This window comes from Phocoena phocoena, chromosome 6 (genome assembly GCF_963924675.1).
Source record: "Phocoena phocoena chromosome 6, mPhoPho1.1, whole genome shotgun sequence".
Taxonomy (NCBI): Eukaryota; Metazoa; Chordata; class Mammalia; order Artiodactyla; family Phocoenidae; genus Phocoena; species Phocoena phocoena.
In genome coordinates, this window is record NC_089224.1 from 66,314,038 (window position 1) to 66,341,666 (window position 27,629).

General features: G+C 43.6%; 1 protein-coding gene across 1 annotated transcript in view; it reads left to right on the plus strand.

Annotated features, from left to right (window-relative positions):
- The first annotated feature begins 23,249 nt into the window (after positions 1-23,249).
- MAMDC2 (MAM domain containing 2) overlaps positions 23,250-27,629 on the plus strand; it is a 166,926-nt gene continuing 162,546 nt past the window's right edge. The window contains exons 1-2 of the mRNA XM_065878979.1: positions 23,250-23,283; positions 23,621-23,734. Coding sequence (XP_065735051.1) covers positions 23,250-23,283; positions 23,621-23,734 — 148 coding nt within the window. The remainder of the gene's footprint in view (positions 23,284-23,620; positions 23,735-27,629) is intronic.

Below are 27,629 nucleotides of genomic sequence, written 5' to 3' on the forward strand. Positions count from 1 at the left end.
AGGCAGATTCCTACTTATCAGTAAGTCCTTGAGGATAATCAGGCCAAGGAAACTTTAGACAATTCTGTTACTGAAACCATTTTAAGGGTTAAAGATAGATAAAAGATTAAGCCAGGGAATTTGGGGGATAATTTTAGCTTTATTTACTTTTTTAATAGGAAATACATTCATGTGATTCAAAATTCAAAATGTATAAAGGGTAAACAGTGAAGGGCTCTGTTCTAGTTATCTCTTACTGCCTAGCAAACCACTCCAAAATAGTGGCTTAAAACAGTAATGATGGGGCTTCCCTGGTGGCGCAGTGGTTGAGAATCTGCCTGCCAATGCAGGGGACACGGGTTCGAGCCCTGGTCTGGGAAGATCCCACATGCCGCGGAGCAACTAGGCCCGTGAGCCACAATTACTGAGCCTGCGCATCTGGAGCCTGTGCTCCGCAGCAAGAGAGGCCGCGATAGTGAGAGGCCTGCACACCGTGCTGAAGAGTGGCCCCCACTTGCCACAACTAGAGAAAGCCCTCACACAGAAACGAAGACCCAACACAGCCAAAAATAAAATAAATAAATAAACAAAATGACGGAGGAATTATGTTTTAAAAAAAAAAAAAACAAAAAAACAGTAATGATGTCATTAGTTGCTAATGAAGCTGGGGGGTCAATGGGTCAGTTCTCCTTCAGGGTCTCTTATGCAGTTACTGTCAGAAAGTGGCTAGAGTTGGGGTCATCTCAAAGGTTTTTTCACTTGCACGTCTGGTGCTGGAGCTGGGAAGACTCGAGCAGCTGGGGCTTCTAGGGCATTTCTCTTCTCTCTCTCCTGGAGTAACTGTCCCAAGGGTAACCTGCAGACGCTGCCGAGACTTTTCAAACGCTGACTTGGGCACCACCACTTCTACTGCATTCTGTTCATCAGGGCAGTTGCAAAGGCCCACCAAGCTTTTCAAACGCTGACTTGGGCACCACCACTTCTACTGCATTCTGTTCATCAGGGCAGTTGCAAAGGCCCACCAAACTCCAAGGGAAGGGTCCTGTACTCCACCTCCTGATGGGAGGAGGGTCAAAGGATTTGTAGCTCTGCTTCAAAACCATCATGTACCCTCTCATGCTTTTTTTTCCCCAGCCACTCAGTTTACTTTTACCAATGCAACCAATGTCACCAGTTTCTTTCGTTTTTTTTTTTTCACAAAGAGCATTTAATTAACTAATTCATTTCTTTACACATAACTGAAGTGATGTTACAGTACATAAGTTATTTACAACTGTGCAGTAACGTGTTGCAAAATAAATTATCTAGAAGGCAGCAAAAGTACATTGTGAACGTGTATAAAACTGTACAGCGTTTACAGGTACACTTTTTATATGATTATTGGCTCTGTAGTGTTTCAAGTTATGTTCTCAGAAAGAGAAACAAAATGCCCAAGATTAAAGGAAAAAATATACAAACCACGTGGATTTGACTCCATTAAGAACACAGCCGAAAGTCCTGCCTCTGTGTCCCTGTGAGGCAGGCGGGCGGTGCAGCCAGACCCTCACCCGGCCCGGCGTCCCAGCCCAGGTGCGAGGCCGGCACCGTCCGCAGGCAGGTTCGTGGCGACAGGACGGCAGCCGGGCCGAAGCTCTCCCCACCCTCCGACCCGGAGGCCGCTGTTGGTGAGGGGTGGACGCCTTAATTTTATTCTCTTTAGTCGATCAGAAATGGAACAAGGAATTTTAAAAACGCTCTTCGTCTTGCAGCTCCTGAGATGCCCGTGCAGCCGCCGGAAAAGAGCCTGAGGCTGCCGTGTCCGTGCACGCGACCCCGGCTCTGCGTCCTCCCGCGGCGGCGGGTGTGAAAGAGGCACGTGCCAGGGGCCCAGCGCGGGCTTCTCCCTGGGTGTCCCCACCGGGGACGTGGTCTCCTTCCACAGCCCGGACTCGGCGGCAGACGTAGGGGGCTCGCCTGTGTCCTGGGCAGCTGTCCCACCGCGTCAGGCCGGAAGGAGCACGAAGTCATCGTTGATGTCGACCATGGGCACGTAGAAGGACGGCACCTCGTTCACACACCGGGACTTGCACCCGGCGGGGCCCAGCTCCTGCACCTTCACCTGACAGTCCATCCTCTGCACGCGGCCTCGTGCTGCTGCCGCATCAGGAGACACTGTCACCAGTTTCTTGCGACGCATTTAAGAGCTGCTCTATAGACAAGATGAGCATACATATTCTTCCCACTTAGCATGAGGTATGCGGTGTACTGTACCTTGTTTTTTTCTTAACAATATTTCATGGAGATTATTCAAATCAGTCCATAAAAAGAATCTTAATTTTGAAAATACCCTTACAGTGTTGCATTATATAGATATACCATAATGATTTAACCATTCCCTTGTTAATGCATATTCAGGTCATTTCTAATCTTTTAATATTACAAACAACAATAATATGAATAACTTTGGATATACATACATCATTTCGGATATATATAAGCCTATTTGATTTATAAATTCCTATATATAGAATTACAGGGTTAAAATGATATGAATATTTAAAATTTTGATAAATATTTCCACATTGCCCTTCATATAAGATGCAAACATTTTTACTTCCACTATGCATGAGAGGGTCCACTGCCTCACACCCTTACAAAGCAAAATTTTCTCAAATGTTTTGAGTTTTGGTACGTAAAAAATTACTTTTAATTCAATATGGTTTTAATGTGCATTCTTTTAATGAGTGAATTTGAGCACTTCTTTTCCTATGTTTAAGAGCCAAGGGCTTCCCTGGTGGCGCAGTGGTTAAGAATCCACCTGCCAGTGCGGGGGACACGGGTTGGAGCCTGGGAAGATCCCACATACCGCAGAGCAGCTAAGCCCGTGTGCCACAACTACTGAGCCTGCGCTCTAGAGCCCGCGAGCCACAACTACTGAGCCCGCGTGCCTAGAGCCTGTGCTCCACAACAAGAGAAGCCACAGCAATGAGAAGCCTGCTCGCTGCAACTAGAGAAAGCCCGCTCTCAGCAACGAAGACCCAACACAGCCAAAAATTTTAAAAATTATTTTTAAAAAAACTTGTATTTTTCTCAATTCCTGAAAAAAGTTAAAAGATCATTTTAACAAAATGTTTGAGATGAGTGAAAAGTGAGATAATCCACATTTCTGATAAACCTAAAGACCGTTTAATCATTCAAAATGTGCTATTTTCCTGACGTCTATAAATGAGTAAGCGATAAAGATTTATTACCTTTGTGATTCTTTTACCTTTTTTTTTTTTTTTTAGCTGCACTGCACAGCATGTGGGATCTCAGTTCCGGGTTCCCTGCAGTGGAAGCTAGGAGTCTCAACCACTGGACCACCAGGGAAGCTTCCCTTTGTGATTCTTAGACTCTGTCAAACCCAGCCTTCAATTCCCAGGTGGGCAGTAATGGATTTGAGATATTATAATTAGATGATAACCACTCTTTATCAGTAAAATTATTAATTTAAGAAAGGTTTTCTCTCTATCCCTTAGGGCTTACTATAAAACTTTCATTATTTCTGTGAACCATTCTCTAACATCCTGATTTGAGATGAATGATCTGCCTTTGGATTTTGTGTGCTTTTCCTTGACTTCTTCCATACACGCTACTTTTACTGTCTCTTCCTCTCCCTCCTCAGCTAATATTTTATTTTTTGGATTCATGGGATTCATGGCAGTTTAGTCGGGTACAGTGACAATGTAGTAAGTAACAAACAGAATTTTGGTAAAACTCTGTAAGCAAGAGAGAGGACAAATTTGTATGGTTGAGAAGATACTAGTACTGGAGCCAAAAAACCTGCCATTCACTCACCTGGCTGCGGGCTGGTCGGTCAACTTTTCAGGGAATCCATTTATTCATAGGAAAGTGAGGATAATACTTAACTTACTGGGTTGTTGTGAAGATGAAGAGAAAGAATGTTTTCAGTGAACGTTTATTGAATGCCTCTCATGTCCCGGTGTCTTTGTATTCTTGATCTCATTAGTCCTCAGAGAGGTCCACTAACTTTCCAACTTACTGATTGTATTACTTTCTTAGGGCTGCCATGACAAATTACCATAAAATGGGTGGCTTAAAACAACAGAAATATATATTTACACAGTTCTGGAGACCAGAAGTCTAAAATTAAGATGTCAGCAGGGTTGATTCCTTCTAAAGGAGCTGAGGGAGAATCCATTCCATGCCTCTCACCGAGCTTCTGGTGGCTGCCCACACTTCTTGGAATTCCTTGGCTTATTGATGCATCACTCCAACTCTGCCTACATCTTCATGTGGACTTCCCCTCTGTGTGTGTCTGTCTTCTTTTCTGTCTCTTATAAGGACACTTGTCGTTGGATTTAGGACCCACCCTAAATCTGGGATGATCTCATCTCAATATTTTTAACTTAATTACATCTATTAAGACCCTATTTCCAAATAAGGATCACATTCACAGGTACCAAAGGTTAGGAACTGGACATATCTTTTGAAGGCCAGCATTCAACCCACTATAGTGACCAAGCTAAGAACTGAATCCAGGTTCTTTCTGATTACAAGATCAATGTACTATGGACTCTACCATGCTCTCTTCCTCCTTGAGACTTCTTTGCCAATGTTAAGGACCACATCACGGTTTCTTCTCCTTCTTGTTCTGCAATTATATAGTTCCCTGTACTTCTAATTCATACCAGAAAGTAACCTTGGCCCCTGAAAGAAATCACTGAATTCTACTAATTTAGGCAGGTATCCCCTGCCTAAATAATTTTTGAATAATAAGTTGAGTTGTGCATTTGGGAGTTGTTAAATTATCCAAGTTTGTAGCAAAAAACAAGAAGATAGTTAACATTTATTAACTGCTTATTATGTGTCAGGCCTGTGCTGAGTGCTTCACATACATCATCTCATTTCATCTTAGAACAGTGACTGTTACTATCTCTCATTTACAGAAGAAAATGAGGTTCAGAGAGGTTAAGGAACTTAAGCAGCTTTTAAGTCACAGAGTTGCTAAGTGGTGGAGCTGAGATTCAAACCCAGGCATCTGACACCAAACCTTATGCTCTTGAACCTAGAGTACAGTAACATTACCAGTGGAGCTTCTGACATGGAATTCATATCTCCCTACCACCAGGCTGGGCAGGAGGCAGTGGGGCTTAATGAAAGAAGACTTGTTAATCATGAAAATTAACCATGTATTTCTAATGGGAACAGATCGGGCGTTCAGATGTCTCTTTCTTTTCACTCATTTCATTTTTGTAGTGACACTGTTGAAAGATATTTGGAACCACTGAGTGAAAAGCACTTGGAGCTTCAGCTCAGTTTTTAGGAAAAAAAAAATCAGGGTATTTCCTTTCTGTCATTACTGTTCCAATCCCTTCAGTCTGGAGTTTCCCTATGCATTCATTACTCAGAACAGTTGTTTTGAATTTGTCAGCACATTATAATGTAATTTTGCTGAAGAAATATAGCATTCTTCCCCCGCCACAAAGGCCAAATTTGTTTCGTTTACTATTAATGTAAAACAAATTTCCCTTCACCAAGGTAATATAGTAAAAAGCCACCTAACTACAAGAAAGGATGTTGTTAAGTCAGATATAGTCAGCCTACAATTCTTTCTTTCTGACTAATATTTTTAAATTATCTTTAGCTGACACAGAAAGATGAATCACTAATATGATCCCAAAGTCTAAACAAAAGTTTATTGCTTTACAGTATATTCATTTATTTTTAATGCTTACGTCTATTTTTAACGAATGGCTTTGTAAAAATATCTTAACTACTCAAAACATTAACTACACTGTCTGCCATTCCATCAACTTAAGTAACTGCTGAACTTAACCAGAACTGCTCTTTGTCTTCTCTTGCCTGTAATGCAATTCGTTAATGATGGCATGTTTATAGCTTATATGAAAAAGGTCATCTTCTTTTGTATATTGTCCTCTTTAATTAACTTAGGATCCTTGAAAAAGAATTTAAGCCTAAAAGTCCTTCTGATAGATTTCTTATTTTCCTCTTAAGGTAACAATGTCACTTGTATTTAAAGGATCGAGGTAGCTCGCTTCAACTCCAAAGCAGTCTTTGTAAATCACGCACTTGAGAGGTTCTTGGGAACAGACGCTTGGATTCAGGGTTGCACCATAACTGCGCTAGGATGAGTGAGATTAGGGGGAAAAAACAAAACAAAGCAAAACAAAATAAGATAGCTGGCAAGAAAGGAGAAGATTGCCACTTTTGCCCCTTTACTCAACTACTTTTTCTTCTCAGTATTTGATACAGTAAGTCACCAGGACGACAAAAGGCAAAGAGACAGAAGGTGGAATTGCATCGCAACTGGCAACCAATGTGTGTTGACTTCTGAGAGTCATAAAAAAGAAAACTAACAGTTGTATATAAAGCGTCTATTTTCTTGTTTGGAGCATTATGTGCCCAAAATGAACACTTGATGATTCTAGCTCAATATACTGTTTTTAGATTTTCTATAAATTTGAAAGAAACAGCATATCTCCCCTGGGTTTCTGCATGCCATGGATTTGCTTGACAACAGTGAATTCAGGGAATTTCCTAACACCTCTGTGGGGAAGCTGTGTTTTTCATTGTGGAGTCAGGGAAGCTGAAGAGCAGAGAGTTTAAGTGATTCACTCAAGGTCAACTGGAGATCAGGGAATATTTGGCTCCAAAGTTCCTGGGCTAATTATTATTTGGTTACTCGCTCTCTCTGATTTATGCATATATTAATAATTGGTTTTTATTTAAAGCTGGAGAGAATGAGTCTGAAGACCTTTTAGAAAAGAAAACCAGCTTTTGGGACTTCCCTGGCGGGCCAGTGTTTCAGACTTCGCCTTCCAATGCAGGGGGTGCTGCTTCAATCCCTGGTTGGGGAGCTAAGATCCCACATGCCTCACAGCCAAAAAACCAAAATACAAAACAGAAGCAATATTGTAACAAATTCAATAAAGACTTTAAAAATAGTCCACAAAAAAAAAAAATCTTAAAAAAAAAAAACAGCTTCTGATATTTTTCTTATCAATAAAGCACATTCTCCTATTCTTGATTCAAGGCCTTTTAAATCTTCTTTCATTGCTCAAGGACTGTCCCTGTTAACCGCTATTCTGTTTTTGTTTCTATGAATTTGACTGTTCTAGGTAACTCATGTAAGTGGAATCGTGTACTGTTTGTCCTTTTACGTCTGGTTTATTTCACTTAGCTTAATGTTTTTAAGGTTCATCCACGTTGTAACATGTACCAGAATTTCATTTGTTTTTGAGGCTGAATAATATTCCATTACATACACACACACACACACACACACACATACACCATGTTTAATTTATTCATTCATCTATTGATGGACATTTGGGCTGCTTCTTTCTACCTCTTGGCTATCATGATAATGCTTCTTTGAACACTGATGTACAAATATCTATTTGATTACCTACTTTCAATTCTTTTTTAATTAATTAATTTATTTATTTATTATTTTTGGCCATGTTGGGTCTTCGTTTCTGTGCGAGGGCCTTCTCGAGTTGCGGCGCGTGGGGACCACTCTTCATTGCGGTGCGCGAGCCTCTCACTATCGTGGCGTCTCTTGTTGAGGAGCACAGGCTCCAGACGCGCAGGCTCAGTAGTTGTGGCTCACGGGCCTAGTTGCTTCGCAGCATGTGGGATCTTCCCAGACCAGAGTTCGAACCCGTGTCCCCTGCATTGGCAGGCAGACTCCCAACCACTGCGCCACCAGGGAAGCCCAATTCTTTTGAGTATATATATCTAGAAGTAGAATTGCTAGATTACATGGTAAGTCTATGTTTAAAATTTGAGGCACTACCATACTGTTTTCCACAGCAGCTGCACCATTTTATATTCCTGGAAGCAAATGCACAATGGTTCCAGTTTCTCCACATCCTCTCCAACATTCGTTATTTTGTTTTTTTGGTAACAGCCATCCTAATGAGTATGAAGTGGATAATCAATTTGATTTTAAACAATATTAGCTATAGTGGACATGTGTCACATTTGCAGTGACCCATCTTCTGAATAGCTTTTCTAACTATGGAGAATTTCCATAAATTCTACTGCTCCAATGTAGATCTCAGAGTTCAAATCCCCAGCTTCTTTCACAGCTAAATGGACCTTGCATGATCCATTAATCAGATGCACCTATGCAAGATTTTAATTTCTAAATGACTAATAAAAAATATAAGCTCAGTTCAGTGCTTCCATTTGTTGGCTTGAGTGGTGGCAATGGAACCTGGCTTTGGGGGGCATTCACAGTGGCAACAGGTCCAATGCTGTCAAGTTCCTGAAGTCTAGGGTGACAGTGGAATTTCCTCATCAAGCTATTTCTGTGGCATGATTTTGGGCATTGTTCCTGGAAACCCAGCCTCAAGCCTATTTCTCCAGCCAAAAAAGTCCACTACAATCTAATTTAGTTGCATATCCAATTGATTACTTGTCTTCACCCTGCCCCATACTACCAGCTATGCTTCTGCCTGGGGGCCTTTGAGTGGGGAAAGGGCATTGTCTACATGTTCACGCTTCCTTCTGTCTTTTTCCTGTAGTCTAAGTTCTTGCATTACAGGAGCAGGGAGGATGGATAAAGATAAAAAAGAATGTTCACCTGACTGATGCCTTTGTGGTTCCCCCTCAGAGAGCATTACCCTCTCTGTGGCCTGGATCTAAATGCTTGTCCTCTGGTGGTGGACTTTTCTATATATGCAAGTGACCAGAGAGCTGTGGAATCTGCACAAGATGTCATTAAAGAATAGCCAAGGGAGATTCAGTAAAGCATGGTTGAAGGCAGTAAATGGAAAAAAAATCCAACCAGTTTATATTTATGCCTCTGTGAATTCAGGTTGTCTAACATGCTAGTTACTGAAGATGCCTCCATTTGAGAGCCCTGTTTGTATATGCGAGTCTCGCTTCCAGCTCCTCACATCCCCCGAACCCATCTGCTGATCTGAGAGGTCCACTCAGACTTGACTTTACCACCCCACCCCCGACGCCAACATAGTCCATGATAGAACACCCCACAGACTCCAGCTACTGGAGTCCTTGCTTGATGGCTCACCCTCTTGGTTGGGGTGCTAGCAAGGCAGCTCAAGCCTGGCTACTTGTGAACCCACAGGAAACTGACACAGCTTTGCCCCCACCAAATAGTGAGAGTACAGACTGCTACACACTTGCATCCTCTCTGCCCTGCCATCTTTTTAAATTTATTTATATAGGTACAGGGCACAGATCAGCAAGCACACTGTATAAATAGAAGCCAAGCTAAGGAATAAGATGTCAAAAAGACACTTTAGATCTGAGAGTTTCATATTTGGAGCCCTTTTCACATTGTGGGGATTTGGCAAAAAGCAGCTTCCCTTTCCTCTCCCAAGGGGAGAGGAGGGAAATGCTACAGTACTCTCATCCTTCACCAGCAACACCCCACTCTCAAGATTCTCCTTTCTCGCCCTGATCTTCTCTTATATAAACTAGAGTTGGAAGGGCATGTGGGGCAGAGGATGAGAGTTCCAGAGCCCATTTAACCACTTCTTAATAATCCCTGGAAGAAGTGCCACTTGGTTTCATTTCTCTTTCAAATCTGGGGCATTTCATACCTCTTTTATCTCTGAGCACTAGGTCATGTCCCACCAACATTCTGTTACATCCATTCCCTGGATATTTGTTCTGTGGTCTCTGGACAACAGCTCATGTCCCACTCAGCAGTCTATTACATCCATTCCCTGGATATTTTCCCTCAAATTATTTCTTTCATTTTTTTCTCATTCCTTTTCTCTGTTTTCTCTTTCTGAAACTCTCATTATTCAGATATTGGCCTTCCTAGATGTTTTATACAATGTTTTATAATATAATGTAAGGGTTTATACTTTCTATATAAAATACATGCACATATAAATTTATGTAACATAATATAATATTTTATATATTTCTCATATTTCCCTTTCTTTGGTTTATGCTCTGCTTTTGGGGAGATTGACTCACCTGAATTTCCAAACTTTCTATTGAGTGTTTTAGTTCTGCTATCATGTTATTAATTTCTAAGGGCTCTTTTATGTTCTCTGAATGTTCCTTTTTAAATAGCATTCTGACCCTGTTTCCAGGATTTAGTATCATTGCTTATCTCTTTGAAGATATTAATAATAGTTTTATTTTGAAGTTTTCTCTTCCCTTCATAGTTTAATTTTCCTCCAAGTTATTTTTCTCTCTTTGTGGTTTGTTTGTTTGATCTTTTTCTTATTTATTAGAGGCATTCTGCAGCTGTCTGGTAATATTTAGGTGTCTGCTTATGTTTAATTGTGGTGAGTAAAACAGCTGATAGGAAGATCTGAGTGGGTTTCATTGGAGGGTGATATGGCTGGACTATTTGTTGGGGGAAACCTCAATATCAGTATCTTAAGTTCTTCCTCTGGGTCAGATATCCCAGAGATAACTCTTCTTCTAATTCTTCCACCTGGAGAGAAAACGTTTGGTCATAACCATTTCTGGAAGGTAGGTGGGTGAACAGGGTTTGGAGGTAGGGTCCCACTCAGCTTTCAGTGTCTGCATTCATCTACTCACCCTGGTTTCAGTATGGTACTCTTGCTCTTAACCAGATCTGTGTCATCCAAGTCCAATATACTTCTGTTTTTCCCTTTCCACAGAATAAACATCCATACCTTTGCTAGGGTGGTGTGATGGTTAATTTCATGTGTAACTTGACTGGACTAAGAGATGTTTAAATAGCTGGTAAAACATTACTTCTAGATGTGTCTGTAAGGGTGTCCCTGAAAGAGGTTAGCATTTGAATTGGTGGACTGAGTGAAAAAGATCACCCTCACCAATGCAGGTGGGCATCATCCAATCTGCTGAGGGCCTGAATGAGAAGAAAATGTAGAGAAAGGGTGAATTTACTCTTTGCTTGAGCTGGGACATCCATCTTCTCCTGCTCTTGGACATCCGTATCCTGGTTCTTAGGCCTTTGGACTTGGACCAGGTGGATCCTTTGGCTCCCCTGGTTCTCAGGTTTAGGTTTGGACTGGAACTCTACCACTGGCTCTCTGGGGCCTCCAGCTTGCAGACAGCAGATCATGGGACTTCTCAGCTTCCATAATTGCATGAGTCAATCTCTCATAATAAATCTCTTTCTGTATATGTACATATACTTTTGGTTCTGTTTCTCTGGAGAACTGACTAATAGAGGTGGGGAGGACAAGTCATCCATAGCATGGGGTATGGAGGGGATCGAGGAAGGTAGTGCTTCCCAAATGGCTTTCTAACCCTCCTTATTTTAAGCCACCCTCTTCATGCCCATTTCTAATGTTACCTGGTGTCACCATCTCCTGGACTGTTGATGGTGTTGCAAAATTAACCAAGCCAGCTTCAAATCTGACTTCCTTTGATCTGCTTAGTCAGTTTTTATTTTTCCATCTTCTTTCTAGCTTCTAAAACCTTGTTGTTGTCTCCTCTCCCATTTTCCATATTCTTAAATGTTCATACATTTGTAAATAATATCTATCTACTCATTGTGGTTTTTATGTGGTTTCTGGAGAAGCAAAATTTGGATGAGTATGTTCAATCCACCATCTTTACCCAGAACTTTAATCTAGAAGCCTACATCCAACTGAACTATTTTTTATGACAGATGTTTTCAAAGGTTTGGAGAATAGACCTCTCTAGATCTTTGCTGAAAAAGGTTACTAAAGGATATATTTCAAAAATCAGGAAACTAAAGCTTGAAGGAAAGCATGGACTGCAAGAGTCAATAGACTTGGGGGCCTGGTGGAGATCCAGGTGGATGCCACCTATGGGGAAGTTATTCCCTTCTGGAAGAATGTGGGGATGTCTTTGTTTTTTATTATTTATTTTTTTATTGAAGTATCGTTGATTTACAATGTGCTAATTTCTGCTGTACAGCAAAGTGACTCAGTTATACACATATATAAGTCTTTTAAAATATTTTTGCCATTATGGTTTATCCCAGGAGATTGGATATAGTTCCCTGTGCTATACATTAGGACCTTGTCATTTATCCATTCTAAATATAATAGTTTGCATCTGCTATCCCCAAACTCAGTCCATCCCTCTCCCTCTCCCCTGCTTGGCAACCACAAGTCTGTTCTCTATGTCTATGAGTCTGTTTCTGTTTTGTAGATAAGTTCATTTGTGCCATATTTTAGATTCCACATATGAGTGATACCATATGGTATTTATCTATCTCTTTCTGACTTATTTCACTTAGTATGATAATCTCTAGGTCCATCCATGTTGCTGCAAATGGCATTATTTCATTCTTTTTTTAATGACTGAGTAGTATTCCATTGTATATATGTACCACATCTTCTGGAAGAATGTGGGGATGTCTTTGGCCCAGTATGGAAACTTAGCAAAGAGACAGAAGGCAGCCCCCACTATAAAGCATTTCCAAAGCTAGAGTGAAGGAAGCCACCCCAGTCCACTGCCTGGTTCTGGAATGAAGCCTAGAGGTGAGGGAATCAGTTTCCCCAGTTCTCTGCCAAGCCTAGAGGTGAGGGAATCAGTTTTCCCACGGAACATCCCCATTCCCCACCACCATGAGAGAAATTCTGCATCCAATGAGTTAGATATCCAGAAGTCTAATTTGAACCTGGGTGAGTGAATAAATAAAACCTCCTCATAACAAAATAAGTTTAAAATGTGCATATAAAGTTGTCAAATGGGTCATGAAAAAAACCACCTTTTCACTTTGGGAGGAGTTATGGGGGCTCCAGCAATTCAGAAACAATATGTCTCACTTAAAAGTTTCTCTCTGTTTCTTTTTCTTGGAAGACACATTTACTGGACACAGACAGACTTGCCCCTCAGGCTATGTTATAACCAGGGCCCAAGATACCTTCCTTTAGCCTCTAGAAACACAGTCCTGTAAGATGCCTCTTGATATATTCCATTCCATTTTGTTTGCTCCACCTCAAGTATTGTCAAATAAAGATTTCTATTTTAATCCTAAAACTATCTTCTTTGTTTTAAATTTAAGTATATAGTTGATTTTAAATATTATATTAGTTTCAGGTACAGCATAGTGATTCAGTATTTTTACAGATGATACGCCATTAAAGGTTATTACAACATAATGGCTATAATTCCCTGTGCTATATAATATATCCTTCTTTCTTATCTATTTTATACATAGTAGTTTGTATCTCTTAATTCCATACCCCTAATTTGCTCCTCCCCCTTCCCCATCCCCGTTGGTAACCACCAGCTGGTTTTCTATATCTGTGAGTCTGTTTCTGTTTTACATATACATTCATTTGTATCATTTTTTTAGATTCTACATATAAGTGATATCATACAGTATTTGTCTTTGACTTATTTCACTAAGCATAATATTCTCTATCTCCATCCATAAAAAAATTTCATTTTTTTAATGGATGAGTAATAGTCCATTTATATAAATATATATATATATCTTACCACATCTTCTTTATCTATTCTTCTGTTGATGGGCCTTTGGGTTGCTTCCTTATCTTGGCTATTGTAAGTTGTCCTGTTATGAACATTAGGGTACATGTATCTTTTCAAATTAGTGTTTTAATTTTTTTCCAGATATGTACCCAGGAGTGGCATTGCTGGATCATATGGTAGTTCTATTTTTAGTTTTTTGAGGCACCTCCATACTGTTTTCCATAGTGGCTGCATGAATTTACATTCCTACCAACAGTATACAAGATTCCCTTTTCTCTACATCTTCTCCAACAATTTGTTATTTTTATACTTTTTGATGATAGCCATTCTGACAGGTGTGATATCTCATTCGTGTTTTTATTTGCATTTCTCTAATAATTAGCAATGTTAAGCATCTTTTCATGTGCCTGTTAGCCATCTGTATATCTTCTTTGGAAAAATGTCTCTTCAGGTCTTTTGCCCATTTTGAGTTTTTTTGCTTAAAACAACAGAAATTTATTCTTCCACAGTTCTAGAGGCTAGAAGTCCAAAACTAGTAACATAGGACCAAAACTCCCTTCTGAGGGACTAGGAAAGAATCCATTCTTTGCCTCTTCCAGTTTCTGGTGGCTGAGGGCATTCCTTGGCTTATGGCCACATCACTCCTATCTCTGCCTCCATAGTCACATCTCGTTCTCCCTTTTGCCCGTATTTTGACTGGGTTGTTTGTTTTTTTAATATTGAGTTGTATGAGCTGTTTATATTTTTTGGATATTAACCCCATGTCGATCATATTATTTGCAAATATTTTCTCCCATTCTGTAGGTTGTCTTTTCATCTTGTTGATGGTTTCCCTTGCTGTCAAAAGCTTTTAAGTTTAATTAGTCCTATTTGTTTATTTTATTTTATTTTTTTTAACATCTTTGTTGGAATATAATTGCTTTACAATGGTGTGTTAGTTTCTGCTTTATAACAAAGTGAATCAGCTATACATATACATATATCCTCATATCTCCTCCCTCTTGCATGTTTGTTTATTTCTGATCTTATTTCTTTTACCATAGGAGACAGATCCATAAAAAGATTGCTATGATTTATGTCAAAGAGTGTTCTGCCTATGTTGTCTTCTATGAGTTTTATGGTTTCAGGTCTTAACATTTAGGAATTTAATCCATTTTGAGTTTATTTTTGTATATGGTGTGAGGAAATGTTCTAATCTCATTCTTTTACATGTAGCTATCCGGTTTTCCCAGACCCACTTGTTGAAGAGACTGTCTTTTCTCCATTGTATATTCTTCCCTCCCTAGACTAAAACTATTTTCTTCATTACTATTTTTAATGTTCTAGTTGTTGGTAATTATAATGGAATTCACTCAATACTTTACATTTTTCTTCTCTTCTGATAGAACATCAAAGCTACAGTTTACCAATAGTCCAATTTGTATTTCTAGTTTCTGTACCCCCTGTACTCGACCTCCAAAGGCAGGACACTATGTGAAAGGCTATTTTGATGACTAGACTACATCTTCAGTTTCAACTACAAGCCTAGACCCGTGAAAAACTTAGGTGGGTAGAAAATTAATAGTAAATATTTATATGGTGCTTACAGAGTGCCAGGTACTCTTTTAAGTATTCTAACAATATAAACTCAACTCGTATTCACAACCACCCAGTGAGATAGGTACTATTATTATTTTCATCTTACAGAAGAGGAAACTGAGGCACAGAGAGACCAAATGATGTACTGTAGGTTCACAGGTAGTAAGTGACAGAAGACAAGTTGAACCTTAGTGGTTTGGCTCCAGAGTCCACAGTCTCAATGACAAAATCATGTTCCCTGCTCTGATACAACACTTTCTTATTCTTTTAAAACAGCTTTTTCCCCCCTGTTAACACTAAAATTATTTAATTTTGCTGATGATGAAAAGATTAAGTCAGTGCCTTCTTAACCCTGGCTCAATAGAATCACCTTGGAGAGCTTTAAAGAAATAGCAATGCTTTGGTCCTATCTCAGAAATTATGATTTAATTGGTCGGTGGAGCCCAAACTTTGTATTAAAAGAAGCAACTCCCCAGATGGTTCTATTGTGCATCCGGAATCATGATGCACTGGATTAGCTCATTGAAGCATCTTGCAATATCTGGTGGTAGAATTTCTTCATTATCACCAATTACTTGGGCCTTTAAATCCCCAGTGTTTCAGCCCTTTGCATTTCAGTCTTCCAGATTAGTAGTAATGGTGTGAATTGGCTTCTCATGGATAATGTGTCTTTGCACGGCATGCACTCGTGCATGCATGCACACACCTCATATGCCTGTTCAGAGCTGATATTCGCTGTCTGTCACCTTCCCAGTTGGTGTCCATTCTGCGTCTCAGTGCTCAGGACTTACTGGTTGTGAATATCATCTTGTCCCTCTTCAGTTTGTTTGTTTGTTTGTTTTTAAAAATATTTATTTATTTGGCTGCACTGGGTCTTAATTGCGGCACATGGGGTCTTCGTTGCCACATGCGGGGTCTTTTTTAGTTGTGGCATGTGGGATCTAGTTGCCTAACCAGGGATTGAACCCAGGCCCCCTGCATTGGGAGCCCAGTCTTAGCCACTGGACCACCAGGGAAGTCCCCCCTATTCAGTTTAGAACAAATCACGTAATGTGTAGATCCCCAATCTAACACATTAATAACGTCAGAGGCTAAGCTGGGATTTCACTCCTCTTTTTGGAAATATTTTTGGCTACAGAATGCTTTTTCTTCCTCTTTTTTCCCCATGCCACAGCACTCAGACAAAACTTGAGGAGAAAGCATACCACCTGCGTTTAGCCCAACTTGCCCACGGGCCTCACTAGTTTCTGGAGCCACCATTAACTGTAATAAATCAAATTCCAATGTCCTTCAGCTCCCTCTTAGCCCCAACAGGTGACATAGAGCCTCAACTCCCAGGACTGGGAGGAATGTCCCAAGGGAGCACATACACCCTCACCAACTAACCTGTACCCATTCTCGCTGCCCTGAACCCTGAAATGCTAAAGGGCTGGAGGTCTGTGACGAAGTGCATTGTGACACTGCTCACCTGCTCTTATCTTAATATGGCCACGGGGGTCTAGAGCTCTTTGTGGCCCAGTGTTTTGTAGAGAAGAGAGCTTCCTGGCTTTCCCAACAGCCTAGCCTTCCTCCTGGACCCAGACAAGAGTCCACAGGGTGGGGCTGGGACAACCCAGGAGGCAGGATGCAGGCTGTTGCATCATCTCTATTTCCCTGCAACAGCCAAGGCTTGGTGCCTCCTTCCAGGGGCCGAGCCCTCTCCCTGGAGCTTCCTCTGCCTCTCATGAAAGTAGGCTTCGGAGAGCCTTCCCCGCTCCCCTCTCCCCAGTCCCAGCTGTGTTGCTCTGACACCAGAAAGCCTGCTCTGACTCCCTGTTCACACTGCACATTTGTGTAGCTCATTCATTTCTATAAACATCCCCAAGGATGACCTACAGTTTACATTTAGCTCTTTTTCTTCCAACCACAGGGATGAAGCTTAGGCAGGCCTCTGGGCTGTGTGGGCCAGTGAGCTATGCCGGTCCTTAGCCTTTCCTTCAACAAGCATTTATTGAGCGCCTACAATCAGCTGTGCACAGACATGGCACAGGAGCAGACACAAAGATAAAGCAGATGTGTTCTCTGCCCTTGAAATCTCAGCCTCCATTGCAGAACAGAGACATAAATAAAGTCATTGCGATACAGCGCAACACACACTGCAGCTTTGGGGTGGGGGGACAGTGAAGAAAAGGCATGGAGAAGGGGACATTTGAACTGGGTCTTGAGAAATGAATAGGAGTGCATGAGTTTCCTAGGGTTGCATACAAAGTACCACAAACTGGGTGGCTTAAACAACAGAAATTTCAGTTCTGGTGCCCAGAAATCCAAGATCAAAGTGTCAGCAGGGTTGGTTCCTTCTAAGGGCTGTGAGAGAGAATCAGTTCCAGGCCTGTCACTTAGCTTTAGTTTGTTGGTTGCTGGCAGTGTTTCTCTTACCTTGGCTTGTAGAAGCATCGCCCTGATCTCTGCCGTTGTCTTCATTCACATGGTGTTCTCCTTGTGTGTGACTGTGTCCAATTTTCCCCTTTTATAAGGACAACAATCATATTGGATTAGGGCCCACACTACTCCAATGTGGCCTCATCTTAACTAATTACATCTGCAATGACCCTATTCCCAAATAAGGTCACATTCTGAGGTGCTGGGGGCTAGGACTTGAACAGATCAACGTGGGTGTGAGGAGATGATTCAACCCATGATAAGGACTTTACCAACTAGGGAAGGGGAGGAAGGCGTTCTGATTCTTAACAAAAAGGAGCACGTGCGAACACGTGAGAGGGATAAGAGGATGCAGTCTGAGAAAGGGAAGTGGGCGCACAGGTATTAGTGTGGGAGGGACGTGGGATGGAGCGGTAGGGCCTCTGATTACAAAGGGCTTTTCCAGCAGGACTCCGGGTATCGACACTTCACTGGGACAGAGAGAAATTAGCCTCTCTAGCCTCAGCCCAGCCTAGGGTGGAGGAAGGAGGTGAGGGATCCGGGAACAGGACATTTCAAACTGTCTGCTCACACCTCCCCTGTGTTGGAAGATTAGAGAGATCAAGATGGCTTTGCTGGTAGCTAGATCTGGGTTTACGTCCAGCCCCCCCTACCCTTGGGTGAATCGCTTCAATGCTTTGGCTGTAGTTTCTTCCTCCATAAATTGAGCATGAAACCACCTGGCACATCATAAACACTCAACAAAAGGTGGTATCATCACTGTGATGAGTCAGCCTAGAGAACTTTGACCAAAAAAAAAAAAAAAATTAAAAGGTTTCATTCAAATCATAATGAAGGATGTCTGACACCAAGCTAGGATTCGGAGTAAGCTGATGAAGAAGAGATTAATGATGGAGAGAAAGTATCTATTCAATATCTATTTCCTTTTAAATGCTCACTCTGAAAGAAATATCTACTTTCCCAGTTCAGGTCATTTGAGTGCAGCAATTTAAACAGTTGGGTATATATTTTGTAATAAAAGGAGATTTGTAATAACTGGTTAACCTTGGGCCTTGTTCCCTCACAGGGGATGATTCTGACCCACAGCAGGCATGTGACTGCTCCTCAGGGGTGAGAGGCAGCTGGTGCTGGGCAGGAAGCAAGGGACAATGCCAGCCAGCCTCGGGGCAGAGCCCCCAGACACCTCCTGCTGGAATGCGACGAAGGTCACTGGCAGGACAAGCCACAGAGCCTGGAATTATTTTACCAGCTCATTTTCGACCTGATGGTGTACATGTTCGTGTGTATGTGCGGAGAGAGAGACAATGTGAAAGCAAGGTAGCAAAACACTGAGGGTAGAGTGGGCATGAGAGGTAGAGGCGAGCCCAGACAGAGACCTACAAAGATCCAGAGACAGAGACAAAACAGCGACGAGCAGTAGGATGTGCCAGGTTCTGTGAGAGGCGAGCCTCGTGCCCACAGAGACAGCAGGTTGCTTTGCCTGCCTGTGGTGTAGGCGGCCCGTGTGAGGAGAGACAGGTCTTTGCAAAGAGGAAGATTTTAGGGGCACTGCAGCGTATGCCATCAAATTCCAGCTTCACACTGGCTGGACATGTGACCTTGAACAAGTTAAATGACCCTTCTGGTCCCGTTTCCTTGTCTGTAAGTGAAGATAACAGTGGTCTTCACCTGATAGGAATGTTGCATGGATTAAATGAGATAACACACATAGAGTGCCAGGCATGTGCTCGCTTGATGTATAACACTCTGTATTAGTTTCCTACGGCTGCTCCAACACACTACCACAGACTGGGTGCTTTAAAACAACAGGATGTTATTCTCTCACAGTGGAGGCCAGAAGTCTGAAATCCAGGTGTCTGCAGGGCTACACTGCTCCAGGGCTCTAGCAGAGAATTTGTTCTTTGCCTCTTCCAGCTTCATTCTTTGCCTTGGGGCTGCATCACTCCAATCTCAGCCTCCCTCTTTACATTGCCTGTTACTTCTCTTCTCTCTCTTATAAGGACACTTGCCATTAATTTAGGACCCACCCCATAATCCAGGATGAACTCATCTCAAGATCCCTAATTTAATTACATCTGCATAGCCCTCTTTCCAAATAAGGTCACACCCACAAGTTCTGGGATATAAACATATCTTTTTGGGGGGGCTACCATTCAACCCACTACACTACCTAATGTTTATTTTTTTAATTTTTTATTTATTTATTTTTTTTACCTAATGTTTATTGAGTGCTTTCTAAAATCAGAACTTTATGTGCATTATTTGATTATTCAATTAAGCTACATCTTACGGAGAGGGGCCCAGGTAGTTCTTACCTTGGGGCCTCATGCTGTTTTCCCAAATGATGGGGCAGTGAACGGCCACGTAGCTTTGTGATTAGTGACGAAAGGAAGTGTGTTGACACACATCATTTCTAGATTTTCCAGATTCCTTCCTTGGCCCTCTCCACATACAATATCCTTTCCCTTCCCTGTAAAATGTCTTCAGGAAAGAACTTGTCCCAGCTGCTGGGAGTGTTGTCATCAAACAGCCTTCAGCTGTTCGCCCCTTTGGGTTGGCCTCCGTGTAGAGAGCCGCCTCATTGGAGCTCACTGTCCCAGTGTGGGCCACATCCAGTGACAGATGGAGGCAGCTGTACAAAGAGCCAGGCCATTTTAACCTAACATGGGGCAAGTTAAGTGGGCCATTTAAACTCCAGAGTTTCCTGTGGGGTCAGAAGGGGCTTCAAGGGACCTGATTGCATTGTCACTTCTCCCTGGACCCAATCCTGCTTCTTCCCACTCCCTTCCACAGGAGCTGATCCCAAGGGTGCCCCCTAGTGAACATTCTGTGCACTAAACTCCAAGTCAGAGTCTGCTCCCCAGAGTCCCCAGTCTGTGCCAATGTGGAACGGTCATCTGTTCTTGGGATCATGCAATTATATGTGAAATAGAAATTTTACTCCAACTAGTTCTGCACTTACGTGTAATGATCCAGTTTCCCATAGGTGGCAATAAACGATGTCACCTTTAAATATTAAATCGTATTTTTAAATTTTTGGAGATCTGTTTAGGGCTTTGAAGTTTTTCATTTTCCTAACACCTGGAACATGCAAATGAATCTAAGGCAACCCTAAAGCTTTGAAATACTCCATAGGTACCTGGGAAAAGGAGAACCGGTTTGATAGTTGCTGAAAATTTGTTTGGTTGAAAATAGTGTTTTGAAGTTTCAACTGGATTCATATCCATCTTTAAATTTTTAATTAAGTAATTTGATGAAATTCATCAGATATTTAGCACCATCTGCCAGCAAGAAATCAAAAAAGAAAGACAAAGGAGATAGGCTACTGTAGGAGTTGAGAAAATAGGCTTTTGGAATAAAGCCAATCTGAGTTTGAATCTTGTCTCAACCACGTGCTGTCACTGAACTCTGCACTTCGGTTTCCCCGTCTATGAAATGGGGATAATAATGATGCATACCCCACAGAGTCTTTGAGAAAGTTAAATGAGATTATCTATCTAAAATGTTTATAATAGTAAACATGATAAATGTTTTTATTATTATTAGCTACTCCCTGAGGCAAAGCATATAAACACACACACTAAACAAATTTTAGATCATTTGAGCCACTGCCTACACAAAACTCCTGAAACCTTGTCTAAACTTATTTTAAAAGGATCCATGAGCTTTCTTCTTATTAGAAGGCTTTCAAGTTTTCTCATCATGAAGATGACATCTGAGTCAAGACCTAGAGGTAGTGCCAGCATGAGTCCTGTGGCTCTCCCGGCAAGAGCATTTCAAACAGAGAGAACAGCCAGTGCGAAGTTCTGAGAGGACAGCTAGACTGTGTCTGAGGACCAGCCAGGAGGTCCATGTAGCTGGAGGGAAGTAAGCAGGGCAGAATAGGTCAGAGATATAAGTGGGTGGGGATAGGTTTTGTAGGACCTGGTAGGCCATTGTGAAGAGTCTGGATTCTGCTAAATGATTGATGGAGTTGTTAGGAGTCTGGAACCAAGGAGTGACATAGTCCGACTTCTCTGTCAAAAGGATGCCCTGACAGCTGTGTTAAGAATGGAATGGAGGTGTGCAAGGCAGAAGCAGCAAGGAGACCACCTTTCGGAAACTACTGCAGCATCCCCAGCAAACAGCAGTGGCGACTGGGATCAGGGCAGTCATGTGGGCTTGGAGCATGGTCAGTACCTGCTGTGTTTTGAATCCTGAACTGACAGAATTTGGTAATGTCCTGAGACGAAGAAGAGTCAAGGATAACTCTAAGTATTTTGTCCTGAGCAACTGGAAGGGAGAGGTTCCTTTAACTGAGATGAGGAAGATGCAGGGGAGAGACAGGTTTGGGAAGGAATATGAGGTGTTCATGCTGGGACCTGTTAAGTATGAGATAGCTCTTAAGCATCCAAGTGAAAATGCTGAGGTGGCAGTGAGACAGAAGAGTCTGGAGGCAGTGGGCCATCTGGACTAGAAATATATTTGGGAGATATCAGGTTTTAGTTGGTGTTTCAAACTATGAGACTGGATGAAATCACTGAGGAAGTGAGGAGAAAGGGAAACAGGAGCTGAAAGGATAGAACTTGGAGGCACCCTAGTATCCGGGGGTCAGAGAAAGAAAAAGAAACAGCAAGGAGAAGAATGAAAGACAAGGAAAACACAGAGTCTGGAAACCAAGTGAAGGCATGTGAGCAGGGCTTTGATGGTTGAACAAGAGTTTGTTAGGCCAGTGGTCCTCAAAATGTGGTCCTAGACTAGCAGCATCAGCACCTGGAAACTTGTTAGGAATGTGCAGAATCTTGGACCACAGACCAGAACTACTGAATCAGAAGCTCTGATCGTGGGCTTCTGATGTACCCTAAAATTTGAGAATCATTGCCCTAGGCATAACATTGCCTGCCCAATATAATAAAGAGCATTAAGAAGAACCCCCACCCCTATCACCACTTTCTTTACTGGAGGAGACTATTTTTAAAGACCCACTTAGTGCTCAAAGCAAATTTGTAGCCAATGGGTACTTCACCATAACCCCCTCCCTGACATCACTACCCCCATCCCAATTTAGAAACCTTCTACTAATTTATCATGGCTCTTTGGAGAGGAGGAATGCCCCCATTTCACCGGACAGAGGGAATGCTGAGCACCAGAGATGCCAAACATTCCACTGCTAAATAAAGGCGGGGGGGGGGGGGGGGGGGGGGGCGGTGTTCCAAGGTTAGCGTTAACGGGCCATAAACGCTGAAACTCTTAGATGTAAAGCTTATTCCACCCAACACTTCCCAAAATTTCCTCTAGGTTTTCCTAAGAGAATTCCACCCTCTTCCATTCTGGGGAGAAAAGGTTAAAATTAGGGCGAGCCCCGCAGGACTGGCATTCCAGATAGAGGGAGGCTGTCCCCAGAAATAAGCTGGTTCCCACTAGGATGGGCGGGGTGGGGCGGGGCGCCTCCAGTCCCAGCTCAGCCGAGGGGCTCCCGGGAGGCCTGCCCTCTCCAGTATCTGCCAGGGGTCTGGTCCCAAGCTTTAAAAATCTGAGCCGTGGCACTGCATCCCGACCTCTCCTCTCCCAGCCAGTTCTGGCTGGCTTTTCAAAAGTGTGCAGTTGTCTCCTCCCTGCCCAGCCCCATCCTCGCCCAGGACCAGCTGTGCGGCCGGCCGGCTTCACTTACGACGCGAGCGCACCGAGCGGCGCTCACAGTTCAGGCACCTTCGGCTTTCCGCTCTGCTCCCGGGGCCGCTTTGCAAAGTTGGGCAGCTCCAAGCGCACGCTTCGCCTCCGACTTCTCCCTCCCCCGATTCCAGGCGCCCCCGCTTCCCACACTCCTTCCACCCGGAGCAGCCTGTCCCAGCGGGCTGGCGGCTCGCACCCCTGTCTAGTCTTCCTCCCCGACCATGTTGTTCGGGGGCGTCCTGCTGGCGGTGCAAGGTAAGGCCTGGATCCGGGGTGGGGGGGTTCCTCCGAGGGGCGCTCTCGTGACCCTCTCCCAATCCCGCAGCCCTGGTAGTCGGGCTCGCGGTCCTAGGCTGGGCCATCCGAGGGCGCCTACGGATCCATCTCCACAGCCGCTAATCTCCCTCCCTGAGCCCAGCGACCGCGCACGGGTCGCGCAGTGCAAGCGCCCTGGGCGGGGGCGGCAATACTGCCTCCCTCTCCCGTCCCCTCCCGCACCCCTTCTATCACCAGGTGGTTCCCCGGGGTGCCATGAGTTGGTGTAAACGTTCCTGAGACCGAGCCTGAACTGAAACCCGCTTTGTGCCAGCAGCCCTGCAGCTTGCCGGTGCCCTGAACCTGCCCGCGGGATCCTGCGCGTTCGAAGATAGCACCTGCGACTTTGACTCGGTGTTCGAGTTCCTGCCATGGATTTTAAACGAGGAAGGTAAGGGGGTCAGTGCACAGGGGCCCAAGGTGAACTTTCCTTTTTTGCTGGTTGGCTCTTTCGCATGGGCAATGTTATCATCTTGGAGTTAAGTACTCTCAGGAGGAAATGTGTGAGTCATGGATCATCTTTCCAACTCTCAGCTGTGCTGCATGGATGGCCAATGAAGAGATGGAGGCCTTTGTTTACCTGGCCTGTGGGTAGAAGCTCTGTGATTTTGCCCGCCCCCTCCCCCCATGGAAGGGAGAAAGGGGGCACAGCTGATGATTGTCTCCCACCAACTGCGTGCCCTCTGCAGGTCAACAGCCTCTCTGGTCCGCAGTAGACACCTTGGTGAGCTGGGGAAGTTGGGTGAGGTTAGTTTTCTTCTCGTCCTGCAGAAATGGTGCCCTAATTCTGTGATGGGACCTCAGTGCTAAACCTCACATTTATGTTTTGCTGATTGCCTTAGGGGAGTCTCTTTCATCTCACCACCTTACCCCTTTCCCTGTTCTAGTTGTGTTTGAAGCATTTTGAGCAGTGGCCTGACCTGGACCACATGACTGGCTTTGGAGAGCATTATTCTCTAGCACAGTGCTTTAGCTGCATCAAAATTACCTGGTGGGTATGTTAGGACACAGGTTGCTGGGCCCCACCTCTTCTGTGGGTCTGGGATGGGGCTGAGAATTTGCATATCTAACAAGTTCCCAGGTGGTGCTGCTGGTCTGGAGATCACATTTTGAGAACTACTGACCTTTGAGAACTCCTACCTCTGCTGGTGGCCCTGTGCAGGGCTAGGACTAAGGTGAAAGAGCCACTTGCATGACACTGAGAGTGAAAACCTCCTTAAATCTTGTGCCCTAGACACCCCTCTTGCCTCGCCCTAGCCTGGCTCTGAGAAAAGGAAATCAACATCACCCCTTAATCCAGGAGCCTCAGTCCTGTGCCCCCATTGCCAGGCCTCCGTCAGGATGGTGGCCCCCTGGCAGCCTGCTCCTGGATCAGTGGGCAGGCCACAGCTCGCTGCACTCAACTGCCACCCAGACCCGCAGGAAGTGCTCTCTGTTGAGTTGGCACCTCTGCACCAGTGGCAGTTAAACTGTGCCCCTCCAGAAAAACTGGACGATGCTTATAGGGAAAGGTGACTGTGGTTTATAGCAAAATGAAGACACTGTTGCTTTCCTCTTTGCTTTCTTTTTAACTTCTAACAGCCACAGCTTTCTGGCTCAGGGCTGGGGAAAGTTCATTCATTCTCCTCTGAGCATTCCCCGGGGAGCAGGCTGGTTAGGCTTCATCCTTATGTATCACGTTTCTTCAGAGGCCAGAACTTGGACATAACAGTCCACTCCAGAGGCACAGCGAGGTAGGGGTGTGGCAGCCACTGCTGCTGCCTGCTGAGAAGCCATCACTAAGAATTTCTGGTATAAACCCATTCCTAGGTTGGTAGATTAAAGACAATACAAGTGTCCCAGGCTGAAATCTGTTCACAAGCCTTTCTGCAAATTTACTTCATCTGGCTGCAAAAACCCTTTGAAACTGGTTCCATCCACCTCCGTGTATTGTATGGCGGCATAGAAAATTATAGGTTTCAGTGACTTTTGCCCACAAGTATTTGGAATGCAAATAGCACTTTCTAGATGTCCTTGGTCAGTAGGTTAATTTACAGTGGAGAGATCAATGCTAAAGCCCAGTGAAGAGAGTTAAGTAGAGGAAAAAAATCTGCCAATTAGAATTTCATTACAGGAGATTCAAATCGGGAGTCATTGTCTCAAAATATCTCCCAGCTGCCCCAAGTTGTATTTGAGGTCCACTCCTTTGGTTTACTTAGAGTATTAGGTCTCTAAGCCTCTCCGATTACAATTCCAATGTCCCTAGCTCATGGCCATTTTGAAATATGCTTGATTTCCACTGGGCACAAAATGGATGAGTTTTGACAAGGCGATGCATTGACTTGGGTTGCGTACCATAGGAAGGGTACCCTCAGGGACAGAGGGTGGCACCAGAGCAGGTGACTGGGCATAGCAACCTAGCCTCGTCTACTATCCTGTTTCTTGTTTTCTTGATTTACCTCCATGTTTTCGGTAGAATATTTTAATTTTCTCTCACTTGTTAAGGCAAGTGAGATTGTGTCAGAATCAAACTTTGAACTTACATCTAAATTTTAGGTTTGAATTAAATCCTGGAAAGAAGAGATCTATTTTATCATATAAAAATCTTTCTTATTCATTCATTTATCACCTAAAAAAATCTTTATTCATTCGCAGTTCAGAGAATATTGGAACCCCTTTGAACAGTCGTCCTCAGCTGAAATCGAGATTGTTGGTTCCATTTCCCCACTGCCAGCTGTGGGGGGGCAGAAGCCCTTCGGCTGAGGATTCTTGGACACTATAAAGTTGGTCTCACATCAGAATGGTCACGACTAGTCATCGGCTGGGTTTTGGCTTCATTCCAATTTTTGGACCCCTTGGCTTGGCATCTTTAAGCTGGCTCTATGAGGAAGTCATTGGAAGAACTGAGGGAGGGAGGGGGTAAAATCCAAACCCAGGTACTGCTCCTTAATTAGAAGTTTGGAACACTAAGCCACCCCAGAGAGAAAGGTAGATGTGGACATGTCAGGTTAAGAGGAGGTAAAAAAGGAAATTCAAAGCACTGTAGAGAAAGTTTTTTTTTTTTTTCTACAACAGTGGGGGTCAGTGTTTGAGGAATTGCCTAATACAGGAAGAATTTGGATGGTATTTGTACCCAGGAGCAAGTGATGGTATCTGAGGCAGGCTGGCCAGCTAGAAGTTTGGCATAACCAATGGGGGGCGGGTGGTAGAGTAGGCCGATATCTCAATGTATGTACATGCGTGTGTCTCTTCCTGTCAACCTCCTTTCTTCACCCAAACCCCTTCCTTCTCTCTTAAGGACACTTTCAGTTACTTGGTCAGCTGAGTTTCACTTCTTCACTCAGTCATGTGCTAGTTATTAATACTGATAAATCCTGCCTGATATTTCTTGAGACCCGGCTGGAGCCAGAAGTCTGGCCAGCATCCCCGGGGGCCTTCCTAGAGGAGGAGGACCAGTTCCCCCTTTCTGTGGGTTACAGCTCTCTTTCTGACTCAGCATCCCACCCTGACATCAGGAGTTCATCAGGCAATTCCCACCCTCTGGATCTGCTTAAACCTGCATCGCCTCTGCTTGTTGGTCTCTTGATGCCCTTTATGCAGAAACACAGCCCCCGTGTTGTGGAGAGGCTGAGAGCAGCACGAGTCTGGGGTGTTCCTCAGATGCCTCTCAGGGTAACAGTCGACCCCAGGAACTGGCCGAGTTCTTCCTGCAATGCCCTGTGGCGTTCCCCGGCCCGCCCTGGCTACTACTGATGTCAGGTTGAACCTGGCTCTTGTGAGCTGTGCCTGAGCATGGCCTTGGTTCTGCCCTGGCTCTGCCTGGGATCCTAGATCCTAGAGCTGGGCCTTGGAGTTCATCCAGTGCAACCTCCTCATTTTACGGAGGCGTGCACTGGGGCCCAGACAGGCTCCCAGTCAGGGTCAATGACCGAGTCAGTGGCAGCCCTGGGGCAGGGCCTCATTTCCTCAGCTCTTCACCTTTCTTTCTTCTAGCATTGCTGCCTCTCCCAATGTCCCTATCTTCACCAGCTCCTGGACCTTGACACTTTGGTGTGTTAGTTAAGCTCTGCAACGTGTTAGAAACTCTTCATCAGACATCTAATTATATTTCATACATGTGGAAGAACATGGGTTCCAAAGGTGCAGTGCTTTGGGCCTACCAAACCCACAAAACACTATATTTTATGCCAGACCATGCATTTATTCACTCAGATGTGTAGGGATCCCACCTGCCTGCAATCTTTAGCATATAAAAGAGTGCCTGGCACATACTAGATGCTCAACAAATATTTGTTGGATGAATGAAT